Source organism: Microcaecilia unicolor, chromosome 11 (assembly GCF_901765095.1).
Source record: "Microcaecilia unicolor chromosome 11, aMicUni1.1, whole genome shotgun sequence".
NCBI classification, from domain to species: Eukaryota; Metazoa; Chordata; class Amphibia; order Gymnophiona; family Siphonopidae; genus Microcaecilia; species Microcaecilia unicolor.
Genome location: NC_044041.1, coordinates 183,977,375 through 183,992,381, shown reverse-complemented (window position 1 = coordinate 183,992,381; position 15,007 = coordinate 183,977,375). Strand labels below are relative to the sequence as shown.

Below are 15,007 nucleotides of genomic sequence, written 5' to 3'. Positions count from 1 at the left end.
TATTTGGGGGTTTATGTTTGTGCAGCGCTGCGTACGCTTTGTAGCGCTATAAAAATGCTAAATAGTAGTAGTAGTAAGTGCAGCGAGGCTGGGAAAATGACAGGCATTTAGAAGCTATTGCTGCATATGCGACACAGGAGTCCATGATATCTAGGATCAGAGTACGGAACATTTCTTGCCAGGAACATTAAGGAGTTTGAAGCCCAAGAGAATTATGGCTGTGTTGGTTCTGTTTGTGGAACAACTGCAACATGAGGAGAGAGTAGTGGATGCTTGTAATGCCCTCCTGCGGGAGGTGGTGGAAATGAAAACGGTAACGGAATTCAAACATGCGTGGGATAAGCATAAAGGAATCCTGTGCCGAAGGAATGGATCCTCAGGAGCTTAGTCAAGATCGGGAGGCAGGGCTGGTGGTTGGGAGGCGGGGATAGGGCTGGGCAGACTTATACGGTCTGTGCCAGAGCCGGTGGTGGGAAGCGGGACTGGTGGTTGGGAGGCGGGGATAGTGCTGGACAGACTTGTACGGTCTGTGCCAGAGCCGGGGTTGGGAGGCAGGGCTGGGGAGGTGAGGATAGTGCTGGGCAGACTTATACGGTCTGTGCCTGTGCCAGAGCCAGTGGTTGGGAGGTGGGGCTGGTGGTTGGGAGGCGGGGATAGTGCGGGGCAGACTTATACGGTCTGTGCCCTGAAGAGTACAGGTACAAATCAAAGTAGGGTATACACAAAAAGCAGCAAATATGAGTTATCTTGTTGGGCAGACTGGATGGACCGTGCAGGTCTTTTTCTGCCATCATCTACTATGTTACTATGTTATGACTACATCTTAACACACTGAGGGGCTCATTTTCAAAGCACTTAGCCTTACAAAGTTCCATAGATTACAATGCAACTTTGTAAGTCTAAGTGCTTTGAAAATACGCCTCTGAGTAGGCACCTTTATTTAGCATCAGGATCAAAAGGAGGGAGCTCTTCTTTTGCAGCAAAGGGGGAGGGAGGGGTTCTTACCTTGGTGCTGGGGAGCAGTCTCAGATGGACGGCCATAGTTATGTTTCTTACCATCTTTCCAGTCTATTGCTGAAAAAAGAAGCAGATCATTGAACGTGTAAACAGGGATCAATTTTTTTCATTCTCAAAACACATATCTCAAAATAGTTTGAATTTACTGGTGACTCTTGTTAACATTTTATAACAAATCAGGCTATATGCAAACACAGGAAGCCCAAAATGCAGTACGGCAGAAGAGTATAAAATGGAGCAAGGATCGTGTTACCTGGACAGGCGGCTGATAGACCTGGATCTGCCAACAGGCACAATGGAGCTCTATCTAAGGCAGCAAATACTGGGGGTGGCAGGTGAGCCAAATATTTTTCTCCCAACACCACTTGGGAAATGAGGAAATAAGTGGATAGTGTAGGCTTCAGCCCTATTGAAGGCTTCAATAGGGCTGAAGCCTACACTATCCACTTATTTCTTCATTTCCCAAGTACTGCAGCTGCCCCTCCTTACACCAGCCAGCTATTCTTCCCAATCCCCTGATCCCCATTCTCTCTGCTGATACACTATCACAAGCTGAAAAGAGGAGAAGAGAAGTGGCAGTGCTTCAGACCATATTCTCCTCTCCTGCTGCTTCAAACCCAACCATCATTTTTATCAACTGCTGTGCAGTACAAAGGAGTCCTAGCCCCTGACCCAGCACTACATAAGGTGGTGGCAGCCCAAGTTACCACTGTCTCCACTTCCTGTTGGTCTAGAACAATTGCAGTGACTGAGGTATTAAGCTTGGAGTGAGATGGAAATCATAGGGAGTAGGAAAGGCTGAGAGGGGAATAAGGGTTAGGTGAAAGGAGGAATTACTGAGGAATGAGGTGATCAGACTTCTCCAGAACTCTGAAATTGTCCATGTTGATACAGTAGGATCCAGATAGTGCCACTGAATATCTGTACATCAGGCTCATCTAAGGCATTCATTTACATAACAGCAGCTGTTATCCAGACAACAAATGTTACTGAATAATCGATCCATTGTGCACGAGATACATTTGCTTATATTGAAGAGCCATTGTATACAAATCTCTCATGAATATTCAAGGTGGTAACCCACGACAGGGTTAAGAAGCACGGCTATAAATAACAATGTACTCCAAAACTGAACACAGTATTCAAGATATAAATGTCTGTGGCTACAATATAGCCATAATTTCTGCCTCTTTCCCCCTAGTATTTATAAAGACAGAGGCACCTATGTATCTTTACAAAATAGGCACCATCTTGCCCTCTAAATCTACACCTACTATAAAATTACCCCTCCACAGGACACGGGCAAAAAGCTGTAAAGGGGTAATTTTATAAAAGGGCACTTAGACTGGGATGCTGTGACTATTTTATAAAGGCAATATAAACACCTATGTTATAAAATAGCCTACTGAAAAGCTTATACACAAAGTTACATCTGCTCCAAGGAAGAAATAATCTTGTACATATATGTACCACTTTGCTCATTCTCTACCTATATCCATCCATCTAGATAGATAGATAGATAGATAGATAGATAGATAGATAGATAGATAGATAGATAGATAGATAGATAGATAGATAATGTAAACATATGATCACCTACTTTAATGCATATTATCTCTGATCAAATGTTTTTCTAAGTGGTCAAGTTGCTCCATACTAGCAGTATGTGGAACAATGTTAAAAGCCTTACTGAAACCACATCTCGTTTCCCTACCTACACCATTTCAACGAGTTCAACCAAGTTTGTTTGCTTCATCTTTGACCTTCCTAAAAGATCTAGTCTGCTTTGGCCTCCTCTCCTTTTCACTCCACTTTACAAAAGTTGCTTCTATGAGTGTTTTCTTGCTCCTTGTCTGGAATGGGATTCTGCTGTTCCTTACCTTTTTGGGGCCCTGGTTTCCGCATGATCTCAGATGCTGCGGCCCTTCAACACCTGGAACGAGCTTTCCTCTCAGATTCCCTGCAAAAAGAAAAAACAAAGAAGAAATCAAATGGAAGGAAAGGGAGTTCTAATACAAAAATGTGCTACTATACATTTGTAACTCAGTTTCGTCCTTATCAAACTTCTCAGAAACACTTATATGACTGACATAGATAAAATGGAGAAAGCTGTTACAACATCAATTCATTACACTAAAAATTCCATTTAAAATACTTGAATGGAGTGTTTTAACCTAAAAATATAGCACGGTTACTTGTACTCAGGTACCAATGAAGGGAAACAGATTATGGAGTCTCTTGAAAATGGGAAAACCTTGCATATTTCTTGGTCACACAGCTGTGGTAAAAATGAAATTGCCTCCTGCAGTAACAATTCTTTCTATTTTTGGAAGACTTCTCGCTCTGCCGATTTGGCGGTTCTCTTTGAAATGCCGTGTGTTTATCCTCTTGCCGCTGGGAAAGATTTGAAAGCTGCGGTTTTCAGTGTCGGCGGGAAACACCGCCATTTTTACAGAAGGTCCTGCTGAGGCAGAGCGGTCGGTTTCTTTCACGGTTGTATTGTTGGAAGTTTTTTCTTCTCAGCCCTTATTTCTCCAGTATTACCGTCTGGAGGGATGAATTCCATATTACTAATTATTTCTTTAACGTTACGGGATGTGGGCAGCGCTCTACATGTTATAGGCAGGTATTTTTGTCTTGAGGTATTTGTTTGGCTGCGGTACTAGCTATATTATCCCTGCTCCCTCTACTTTATTTTCGCTGAGGGTTTTTTTTATTCTTATCTCTGTGCGTTCCATGGTTCTCTCGAATCTGGTGGGTGACCCTGTGTCTGATTCACACCCTGTTATCTTGCTAAAGGCCCTGTTAGGTCTTTTCTATGACATGATAATTGTTTGCAGATCAAAGAATTTTCTGGGAATGCTGAGTCCATGGTTTTGATTCAGAATGGTTGGCTGCCAGGAGAAGTTCCTTCCGTAGGCAGATTCCATATCTTCTAGCTGTTCATGCATGGCTGTTCTGGAAATTCAGTCTCTCGGACTCAGAATATAGAATGCCACAAAAAGCTTAGGGTGAGTCTGGTGCTCAGCATGGCAGGAAGGCACATTTACGATAGACTTACTACTGCAAACCCACTCTTGTACCAGTTCTTAGATCAAAAAAATAAAATCTCCTTTTCTCTGGGTGCAGGGGTTTACAGTGGGGGTCTACCCCAGTTCCCCGGGTTCTCAGCTAGCTGCACTGCCCGTTGGGGTTTTTATTTTTCCTCTCCACTCTTTATACCATGTATTCCATGGAGTGGAGTAGTAGACTAGTGGTTAGTGCGGCGGTTTTTGATCCTGGAGAGCTGGGTTCGATTCCTACTGCAGCTCCTTGTGACTCTGGGTAAGTCATTTAACCCTCCATTGTCTCAGGTACAAGTGAGTACCTGTATATATGTAAACCATTTTGGATGTAGTTGCAAAAAAAAAAACACAGAAAAGCGGTATATTAAGTCCCATTTCCCTTTCCCCTATAAAACTTTATATGGATTCCTGAGTTTGGTTTGTCTTTGCCATTCTCAGGCGCCATGTCCATACATTGATACTATTTGTTACGATCTTTACCAGAGATTGATTTGGGAACATTTTGTTTAGTTGGCCTCCCATATATTTGGCATATTTTCTTTTGGAAAATGTCAATTGAAGCATCTTTCTTACGCTTGCATGTGGCACACTCTAGGCATAAGTCTATAGCGCTGGGCAAGACCATAGTTAGCACTATTTCCATACTTGATTTCACATCAACTGAAAAAGTTGCATCTTATTCAGAATATGGCTGTGAGGCTGATTACAGGCACTAAATTACATGAATATTCATCCAGCATTGAGACACCTCTATTGATTACCCACTGAACAAAATTATACTGAACATTTTTAAAAGGACATTAATTTTTTTTATCTTTATACAACGTTACAATAATCCATCAAGAAAATAACTCTTTGATACAGAAAAATCCCCAAACAAGCAATAATTCCGATACTATCCACCTTATAATTGAAAGAGAAAAACGCCTAGATTTCGACCCATATCGGGAGATAGACGTTTATCTCACAAAAACGAATAAATCGGTATAATGGAAAGCCGATTTTGGACGTTTTCAACTGCACTCCATCGCGGAAGCGTACAAAGTTGACGGGGGCGTGTCGGAGGCGTGGCGAAGGTGGAACTGGGGCGTGGGCCGAGGAGAGATGGACGCCTTTTGTCGATAAAGGAAAAAAAGTATGCGTTTGTAGCTAGAATTTAGGGCACTTTTCCTGGACCCTGTTTTTTCACGAATAAGGCCCCCAAAAGTGCCCTAAATGACCAGATTACCCCCAGAGGGAATCGGGAATGACCTCCCCTGACTCTCCCAGTGGTCACTAACCCCCTCCCACCACAAAAAATGATGTTTCACAACTTTTTATTTTCACCCTCAAATGTCATACCCACCTCCCTGGCAGCAGTATGCAGGTCCCTGGAGCAGTTGTTAGGGGGTGCAGTGGACTTCAGGCAGGTGGACCCAGGCCCATCCTCCCCCTACCTGTTACAATTGTGCTGCTTAATGCTTAGTCGTCCAACCCCCCCCCCCCCAAACCCACTGTACCCACATGTAGGTGCCCCCCTTCGCCCCTTAGGGCTATAGTAATGGTGTTTTGAGGGGGGTTTGGGGGGCTTAACACACAAGGGCACAAGGGAAGGGTGCTATGCACCTGGGAGCTCTTTTACCTTTTTTTTTTGTTTTAGTAAAAGTGCCCCCTAGGGTGCCCGGTTGGTGTCCTGGCATGTGAGGGGGACCAGTGCACTACGAATCCTGGCCCCTCCCACGAACAAATGCCTTGGATTTATTCGTTTTTGAGCTGGGCGCTTTCATTTTCCATTATCGCTGAAAAACAAAAACGCCCAGATCACAAATTGTCGAATAAAACATGGACGTCTATTTTTTTTTTAAATACGGTTCGGTCCGCCCCTTCACGGACCCGTTCTCGGAGATAAACGCCCATGGAGATAGACGTTTTCGTTCAATTATGCCCCTCCACATGAACAAGAAATCAAGCCTTCAAAGACAAAGAAATCTTAGACCACTAATATAGTCCATGAATGGTTTAACTTTTAGTGATCTATGTTCAGATCAACAGGAATTATTGAATTGGACAGTTAGAGTATCTTTGATGTAAACAAGTTTTTTTCTTGTATGGGTCCAGCCATGTGGAATAAGCTACCAGGTAATGTGCAGCCTTCCAATCTCCTAGGTTTCTGTAAAAACTGTACAGCTTATTTATTTACACAGGTATATAGGGATCATTTGTGAATATGGGTTACAGTTCTTTGTTTTTGGGGGTTTCAATCTTTCTTTGTTTTAATTGTATTTTAAACCATTTTGAGATGTTTTTGACTTAATGGTATATAAAATGTCAAAATAAATATGATTATTCTGCTTGGATAAGGCTCAGTAATTCCAGTAAGAAGGGGCTCACCGAGGACAAAAAAACATAGGGAAGAGGTGTCATGTTCACCATCTGAATACTCAGCTTTTTTTGCATATCCATTTAAAAACATGAAGAGAATAGCATGCTGAAGGGGGGAAATGGTTACTTAAATCCTGAAGAGCATAAGAAAGACTAAAACATCCCTATTTTCAGGTATATGCAGATTCAAATTGTTCTGACAAATAATAAGCCACATACCCTGGGGCTTAGGGGTGAGGTTCATTGCTTTAATTTGCACAAAATTAACCCATCCATCCATTTATTGGGATTTATTAATCACCTTTATGAAGATATTGCTCCTAGAAACAGATTTCTATTCCAACTGATAAGAAGCTTGGTGCAAATAAACTGGACGTAATGGTAAAGGTAAAAACGCATAACAGCATGGATAACAGAAACAATTATTCTGTATATCATATGGAGAGAAAGAATCTAATTCATGGACTAAAGTAGTATGTCTCAATACCCAGTGCAACACTGAGGACCATACTAGTGTATATGCAAAATGTATATACAACCTAAAACCATGTATGGTACTGTCTGCACATATGTATGCAAATCTCTTATGAATATTAGGAACCACTGGTTTGAATGTTTTGTTTTTAGGACTGTGCTGTTTTTGTAATACTAGTCTTTTGTTCACTACTACTACTACTTATCATTTCTAAAGCACTACTAGACGTACGCACCAGCGCTGTACACTTCAACATGCAGAGACAGTCCCTGCTCGACAGAGCTTACAATCTAATTAGGACAGACAAACAGGACAAATAAGAGATAAGGGAATATTAAAGTGAGGATGATAAAACAAGGGTTCTAAACAAGTGAACAAGGGTTAGGAGTTAAAAGCAGCATCAAAAAGGTGGGCTTTTAGCTTAGATTTGAAGACGGCCAGAGATGGAGTTTGACGTACCAGCTCAGGAAGTCTATTCCAGGCACGTGGTGCAGCAAGATAAAAGGAATGGAGTCTGGAGTTAGCAGTAGAGGAGAAGGGTGCAGATAAGAGAGATTTACCCAGTGAACAGAGTTCCCGGGGATCTCAGCTCATTGAAGTAAATATTAGGCTACTCCTCCACTCCTTTCTTCTTTCCTCTACTCCAGGGGTTGGCAACCTCTGTCCTGGAGGGCCACAACCCAGTCAGTGTTCCAGGCCCTTCCCAATGAACATGCCTGAGATATACAGTAGAGGCAGTGCAATGCAAACAGATCTCAGGCACATTCATTGAGGAATCAATTGTGATTTTCCACTTGTATGGTGTTTCATTAAAGATGATATTCTGTAGACAAGCTCAGACTCCTATTTCCTGTTAACATTCAGAAAAATTGATTGTTGTTTTCATACAGCCAAAACATAATATTAGTTCAAAACAGTGGTTCTCAACCCAGTCCTTGGGACACACCTTGCCAGTTAGGTTTTCAGGATATTCACAATGAATATGCACAAGATAGATCTGCAAACTGCAGAGGTAGCACATGCAAATTTCTCAAGCACATTCTTTATGGAAAGCCTGAAAACCTGACTGGCTGAGTGTGTCCCGAGGCCTGGGTTGAGAACCCCTGTTCTTAATATTATGTTCTGGCTATATCAAAACAACAAAACCAATTTTTCTGAATGCTACCAAGTTAACAGAAAATGGGAGTCTGAGCTTGTCTACAGAATGCCATACAGGTGAAAATCACAATTGAACAAAAGACTAGTATTACTATTAAACCCATAGCTGTGGTAGTGCAACAGACATTAACAGTTAATTCTAAAAACAAAACAATCAAACCTGTCCAGGGGTGTGCCTCTGACAGTCATATTTTAGGATATCCACAATGAATATTAATGAGTGAGATTTGCATAGACTGCCTCCAGTGCACCCAGATCTCTCTCATGAATATTAATTGTAGATATCCTATAAATCTGACTGGATGGCAAGCAAGCCTCCAAGACAGTGGTTCAAGCCCAGTACTTAAATATGAAAACAGCATAACACACAACTATTTCACCAGAATTTGATGTATAAAAAAGAAGGGTTCCCATTATGTCCTCTGTATATAGTAACATAGCTAGAAGTCAAGGATCACCGTTCAAGTAGACAATAACAATCACTCTTCTTGCAAGGAAAGGAAGATAGCACTTGGGTGTAGGCAAATCAGTGTAATGTATCACCCCCCAAGGAGGCATTTGCTCTTTGAGATGATCCTTCTTTCTTTATCTGTCCAGGTTGTATCTCTTGCACGTCTGTCTCTGTCTGTCTGTCCTCCTGCCTCCCACTGGTTCACGTCTCATTCTCCCACCTGCCTCCATCTCATCCGTGAGTTTGCCCACCTGGCTCACCCCATATATCCTGGGGCCTAGTTCTGCTTCAGTCCGTTTCTGGTCTAACCTATCTTTCAGCATCTATTTCTGTGTCTCGCCCTGACCTGGACTCAGTGTTTTTGTCCGGGTCTCAGCCCATCTATCAGACTTTGTATCGGTTTCAGCTCCATTTCTCACATTATATCCATCTGTCACGGTTATTTGTCTGTCTCCGTCTCGCCCTGTCTTTCGGGGTCTCTTTCTGGGGGGGGGGGGGGGGATCTGGGTGGCTCTGGTCCTGTCCTTATGTAAACCCCCTCCCTCGGGGTCTCTCTCTCTCTCGGGGGGGGGGGGGGGGGTCTCTCAGGCTCCGGCCTGTCTCGGTATGAGGCCGAGGACGGTTGAGGTAAAGGCGAGACCCCGGCGGCGCGTTTTCCCGCCCTAGTGTCAGAGCGAACCCGGCACCGGCTCCCCCATCTCCTCCTCGCTCACCTCCAGGCTCCTCAGCCAGTCTCGGACTCACCGCCGGCCTCCTCCTCCTCCTCCGACTCTCGACTGCTGCTGCTGCCGCTGATAGCGGTCCGCCCCGCTCGCTGCCGGGAGGAGGGGAGAGGGCACCGCGCACGCGCAGGCCGAGAGAGGGTCGTCGACGCGACGGGGCGCAGAGGTGGGGGAAGGTTAGAGGGGGGGCGCGCGCCGCTCTCTCAACACACCGGCGTCCCACACGGCGCGTGCTGACGGGGCGTGGCTTGTATCTGTCTACTACGCTCTTCTGCGCACACACCTATGCATGCAACCTTCTCCCGCGATGTAATACAATATCATCGACAAGCTGCAGAGAAATGAGTCTTATCGCTGCACACACACACACATGAGACACAAATCCCCCGCTCAACTTTATTATCTTTTACAGAGGAACATTTGTACATTTATTACATACATGCACACTCGTACCTATCCACTTTAGCTTATCATTTCGTGCAAACTGACGAAGAAGGGCAACCTTCGAAAGCTAATCAAGAAATGTATTGAGTTATGTCCAATAAAAAAGGTATCATCTTATTTTCTTTTCCATGTTTTATTTTGTTTGATTTCTAGTGCAAACTGCGAGCGCACCCTGTGCACGTTCAGATCTCTATTGTTCAAATGCAGGTTTAATGCTGATTGGTCAGCTAAATGACTGTAAAATTTTAAGTAAACCACTGGGATGGCGAAGAGGACGGCCGGTATGTCAAGTAACAAATGGAAACTGAAAGCGTACGTTCGTATTAGCATATGAGGTCTGAGTGAAAAGTAATGCCTCTGCCTCCATAACTTTTGTTTAAATGAATATATTTGTAATGCGTAAAAAAAATGTCAATAATGCTTGAAACATGCTTTTTTTTTTTTATTACACGTATTTACTTTGCTATGTAGCTGCCACCATTCGCCACAGATTTCTTCCATCTCTGTGATGACACTCCACACTCAGGTTCTTTTAACCCAGTGCTCAGGACACATCAAGCCAATCTAGTTTGTAAGATATGATATCCACAATGAATATGTATGGGAGAGGTCTGCATGAACTGCTTCCAATTGTATATTTGTTGTGGATATCCCGAAAACCTGAATTTGTGCTGGATTGTTTTGGCTTCTGCTCCTAGATATGTATAGAGGCCTGCTTGCTCAATCTCTTTTATATTGCAGTGTTCTGTCAGGGAAATATTTTCACAGAGCTGCCAAGTTATCTAGTTTCATCATGAGGGAGATTTTTTTTTTTTTTTTGGCCAGTGCTGGTTTTAAAGTTACATTCCAATCTGAAGGAGAAGGGTTACCTTCAAAAGATGTATTAAGTTAGACCAATAAAAAAGGTATCATCTTATTTTCTTTTCTCTGTTTTGATTAATTTCTATTTATTACCTTTATAAATGGACTAACATAGCTACCATACCACTTTACTTAAAGTTACATCCCAAAGCAGTGTGAAATTTATAGTCCCAGATTCTACCCATTGAAATCAATGTTGCAAATCCCTTAATGCATCAGGATGAGATTGTCAAAAACCCAGAACTGGCTTAAAATCTCCCTCCTAGAACTAGGCACCTTGGAAGCTCTGTTTTCAGCTGTCCTTGGTTTCCCTAAGGAAGGTTGACTTTGCACATTCCCCACAGGGGAAAAGTGACCTAAGATTCAGCCATCTAAAATCTGATAACCTTAATTCATTTGTTGACTTTGATTTCTGCAGTCAAGGGACCTGACATTGTAACCACACGAGTAAGTACATAAACAGAAACCAAATTTCCCTTATCATAAGGACTAGCCGTTAAGCCCGTTAAAACGGGCGAGATTGTGGTTTGCAAATTGTAATAATTCTCCCCCCCATCCATCTATGTGCAGCAAACCTCCTCTCTCCCGATCCATGTCCAGCAACCCTGCCCCCCCCCCCCCCCTTCCAGCAACCATCCTCTCTCCCCTGCCCTCCCCCCATGTCCAGCAGCCCTCCTCTCTCCCCTGGCCTCACCCCGTCCACCGATCCTACCCCCCATATCCAGCAACCCTCCTCTTTCCCTTGGCCTCCCCCCCTCCCCCGTCCACCAACCCTGCCCTCCCCCCATGTCCAGCAACTCTCCTCTCTGCCCTGTTCTCACCCCATGTCCAGCAACCATGCCCTCTCCCCCTGTCCTCCCCCCATGTCCAGCTACCCTCCTCGCCGCCGCTCCCTCCCCCCTCCGTGCTGGGCCCCCTGCACTGACCTGACAGCGCCTCTCACCTCTGTGTGAAAGCGCTGCAGGCAGCAGCAGATCGCTCTGCTGCTGCCTGCAGCGCTTCCACATGGAGGTGAGAGGCACTGTCAGGTCAGTGCAGGGGGCCCGATATGGAGGGGGGCGGGGGAGGGGGGAGGTTGGTGCGTGCGATGTTCGTTTCCAGGCTCCAGCAGCAGCGGCCGACAGTCTGACTCTGTTTCCCTCTCTGTTCCGCCCTCTGATGTCATCACGTCTCTACTGCGCATTTGCAGGTGAGTCGGTCACTTGCGATTTATATGTTCGATTTCCAAGCACAAGAATTTACATCCTGTTTAATCAATTTACAAAGACAAAAAGAAGTCCACATCTTAACTTTCTCAGCACCTGCTGCACTGTCCCTTAGGACCAGGTTTTCTCCTGTAGACGTGTAGTGCTGAGCTTTATTTAATTTATTTATTTAGCACATTTATACCCCACCTTTTCCCACGTGTGTGCAGGCTCAAAAGTGGCTTACAATGTACTGATAAGGCTATTGCCAGACCAGTGGTAATTCAAATACAAATAAATTAGGTGGGAGTCATTTTCCAGTTCTACCCAGGAAAGAAGTGAGAGAATCTATAGGTGAGTTTTGCTCAGGAGAGTGCCAAATAAGTGACAAAGAACTGGCTTAGTTCCTCACACTTAACTAAAAACATAATATAACATAATCATTATTATTGTTTTTATTATCAACTGTTGTTGATCATTTTATTGTTCTTTTTTTCATTTGTTGTCTATTCAAATTTACTTCCTACTTTATTGAGAGGGGCTTCTTAAATGTTGTAGCTTAGGGGCCACAATATGCATAACCTGGCCCTTGTGGCACATTTCCTGAAGAAGAATGTTAGCAGTGGAAGGATCGTCAAAGGCTGTCATGTGGATGGGAATAGTAATGTATTGAACCAGCCTGATGCTAGAGGGTTTCTCAACCCTGTCTTCAAGGAACCCCAAGCCAGTCTGATTTTCAACACATATGCAATGAATATGCCAGCAATAAATTTGCATACAATGGAAGCAGTGCATGCAAATATATCTCATGCAATTTCATTGTGGATACCTTGAAAACCTGACTGGCCAAGTGTCTCCTGAGGACTGGGTTGAGGACCCCTGATCTAATGTGTTGTCCCTCATATCCATCTACTGCAGTGTTTCCCAAGTCCAGTCTTAGAGTACCCCTTGCCAGACAGGTTTTCAGAATATCCAGTGGCGTACCTAGGGTAGTTGACACCCAGGGCCGGTCATTTTTTAACCCCCCCCCCAAAAAAAAAAAAAAAAAATCCAGTACTAGGCATGCCGAGAATACAAAACACTCAGGACCTTTAGAGCAATTCTACCATACCATAAGCAGTCATTTCTATGAGTCACACAAGGAAAAGGAAAGCATCTTAAACACTACAGTGAGCACTAGAACATCAATTCACCTATTGTAAAACGAAACCAGACAGAATAGTACAGATCGTAGATCCTGCACAGTCAATGCCAACTGAAAGCCATGTCTTTTCACAAACACAGATACACCCTAATCCACTATAGAATAAGTAATCATAAACTTTCTATTTAGACAAAAATTAAACTGAACCCCCAATGCCAGACTCTGCATACAATGCAACACCACAGAAACAAACCGTCCCTAGTACTGTGCAAAATATAACAGCAGATGTAAATTTGAAAAAAACTAACAAGTACCAATCACCACTTTACAAATTAACAAATAGAAATAAAACAAATATAGAAAGTAAAATAATACCATTTTATTGGACTAATACATTTAGCTTTCAGAGGCCAAAATCTCTGTCCTCGGGTCAGTACAGTATAGTGCTGTTACAGTATCCTATCCTGACCTGAGGAAGGGGGTTTTGTTCTCCGAAAGTTAGTCAAAATGTATTAAAATTAGTCCAATAAAAAGATTTCCTTGTTTACATGTTCTATTATAAACATTTATTAACACAGCTATAATACTACTTTATCCTAAAGCAAAAAATAAAATTATATATTTTATTTACAGTTTGTTGTCTCTGATTTCTGCTTTCCTCATCTTCTTTTCACCATCTTCCTTCCATCCAGCATCTGTCTTCGTTCTCTGCCATCCAGTGTCAGCCCTCTCTGCTGTTCCCTCCATCCAATGTCTGCCCTCTCACCCTGCTCCTTCCATCCACATCTGCCCTCTATCTCTGCCCCTTCCATTCACTGTCTGCCCTTTCCCTTCCATCCACTCCACTGTCTGCCCTTTCTCTCTGCCCCTTCAATCCACCATTTGCCCTCCCTCTCCCATCCATCCAGGGTCTGCCCTCCCTCTCGCTCCCCCTTCCATCTAGGATCTGTCCCCTCTCTCTCTGCCCCTTTTTTCAGCCCCCAGTTCCAGTCCCCTTCTCCCCTCCCCTTCTCCTGTCTGTGACCCCCACCCCAGTCCTCTTCTCCCCTCTGAACACCTCCACCCCAGTCCCCTTCTCCCCTCCCCCGTCTGAGACCCCCACCCCAGTCCCCTTCTCCCCTCCCCGTCTCCCATCTGAGATCCCCACCCCCAGTCCCCTTCTCCCCTCCCCTTTTCCCTCTGAACACCCCCACCCCAGTCCCCTTCTCCCCTCCCCTTCTCCCGTCTGAGACCACCACCCCAGTCCCCTTCTCCCCTCCCCTTCCTTCTCCCGTCTGAGATCCCCACCCCAGTCCCCTTCTCCCCTCCCCTTCTATCCTGTCTGTGACCCCCACCCCAGTCCTCTTCTCCCTCTGAAAACCCCCCACCCCAGTCCCCTTCTCCCCCTCCCTTCTCCCAATCTGAGATCCCCAACCCAGTCCCCTTCTCCCCCCCCCTTCCCCTGTCTGAGATCCCCACCCCATTCCCCTTCTCCCCTCCCCTTTTCCCCTCTGAACACCCCCACCCCAGTCCCCTTCTCCCCTCCCCTTCCTTCTCCCGTCTGAGATCCCCACTCCAGTCCCCTTCTCCCCTCCCCTTCTCCTGTCTGTGACCCCCACCCCAGTCCTCTTCTCCCCTCTGAAAACACCCACCCCAGTCCCCTTCTCCCCTCCCCTTCTCCTGTCTGAGACCCCCACCCAGTCCCCTTCTCCCCTCCCCCTCCCCCTCCCCTGTCTGAGCCCCCCCCCCCCCAGTCCCCTTCTCCCCTCCCCTTCCTTCTCCCGTCTGAGATCCCCACTCCAGTCCCCTTCTCCCCTCCCCTTTTCCCCTCTGACACCCCCACCCCAGTCCCCTTCTCCCTTCCTCTTCCTCCGTCTGAGACCCCCCACCCCAGTCCCCTTCTCTCCCCTCCCTCTCCCCTGTCTGAGACCCACCCCAGTCCCCTTCTCCCCTCCCCTTTTCCCCCTCTGAACACCCCCACCCCAGTCCCCTTCTCCCCTCCCCTTCCCTTCTCCCGTCTGAGATCCCCACTCCAGTCCCCTTCTCCCCTCCCCCTCCCCTGTCTGAGACCCCACCCCAGTCCCCTTCTCCCCTCCCCCTCCCCTGTCTGAGATCCCCACCCCAGTCCCCTTCTCCCCTCCCCTTT

General features: G+C 45.2%; 1 protein-coding gene across 1 annotated transcript in view; it reads right to left on the bottom strand.

The window, feature by feature from the left end:
* SCMH1 (Scm polycomb group protein homolog 1) overlaps positions 1–9,393 on the bottom strand; it is an 83,391-nt gene extending 73,998 nt beyond the window's left edge. Inside the window, exons 1-3 of the mRNA XM_030220068.1 lie at positions 9,241–9,393; positions 2,898–2,977; positions 1,006–1,074 (exon numbers count right to left, since the gene is read on the bottom strand). Coding sequence (XP_030075928.1) covers positions 1,006–1,074; positions 2,898–2,922 — 94 coding nt within the window. The 5' untranslated portion in view covers positions 2,923–2,977; positions 9,241–9,393. The remainder of the gene's footprint in view (positions 1–1,005; positions 1,075–2,897; positions 2,978–9,240) is intronic.
* Between the last annotated feature and the right edge of the window lie 5,614 nt (positions 9,394–15,007).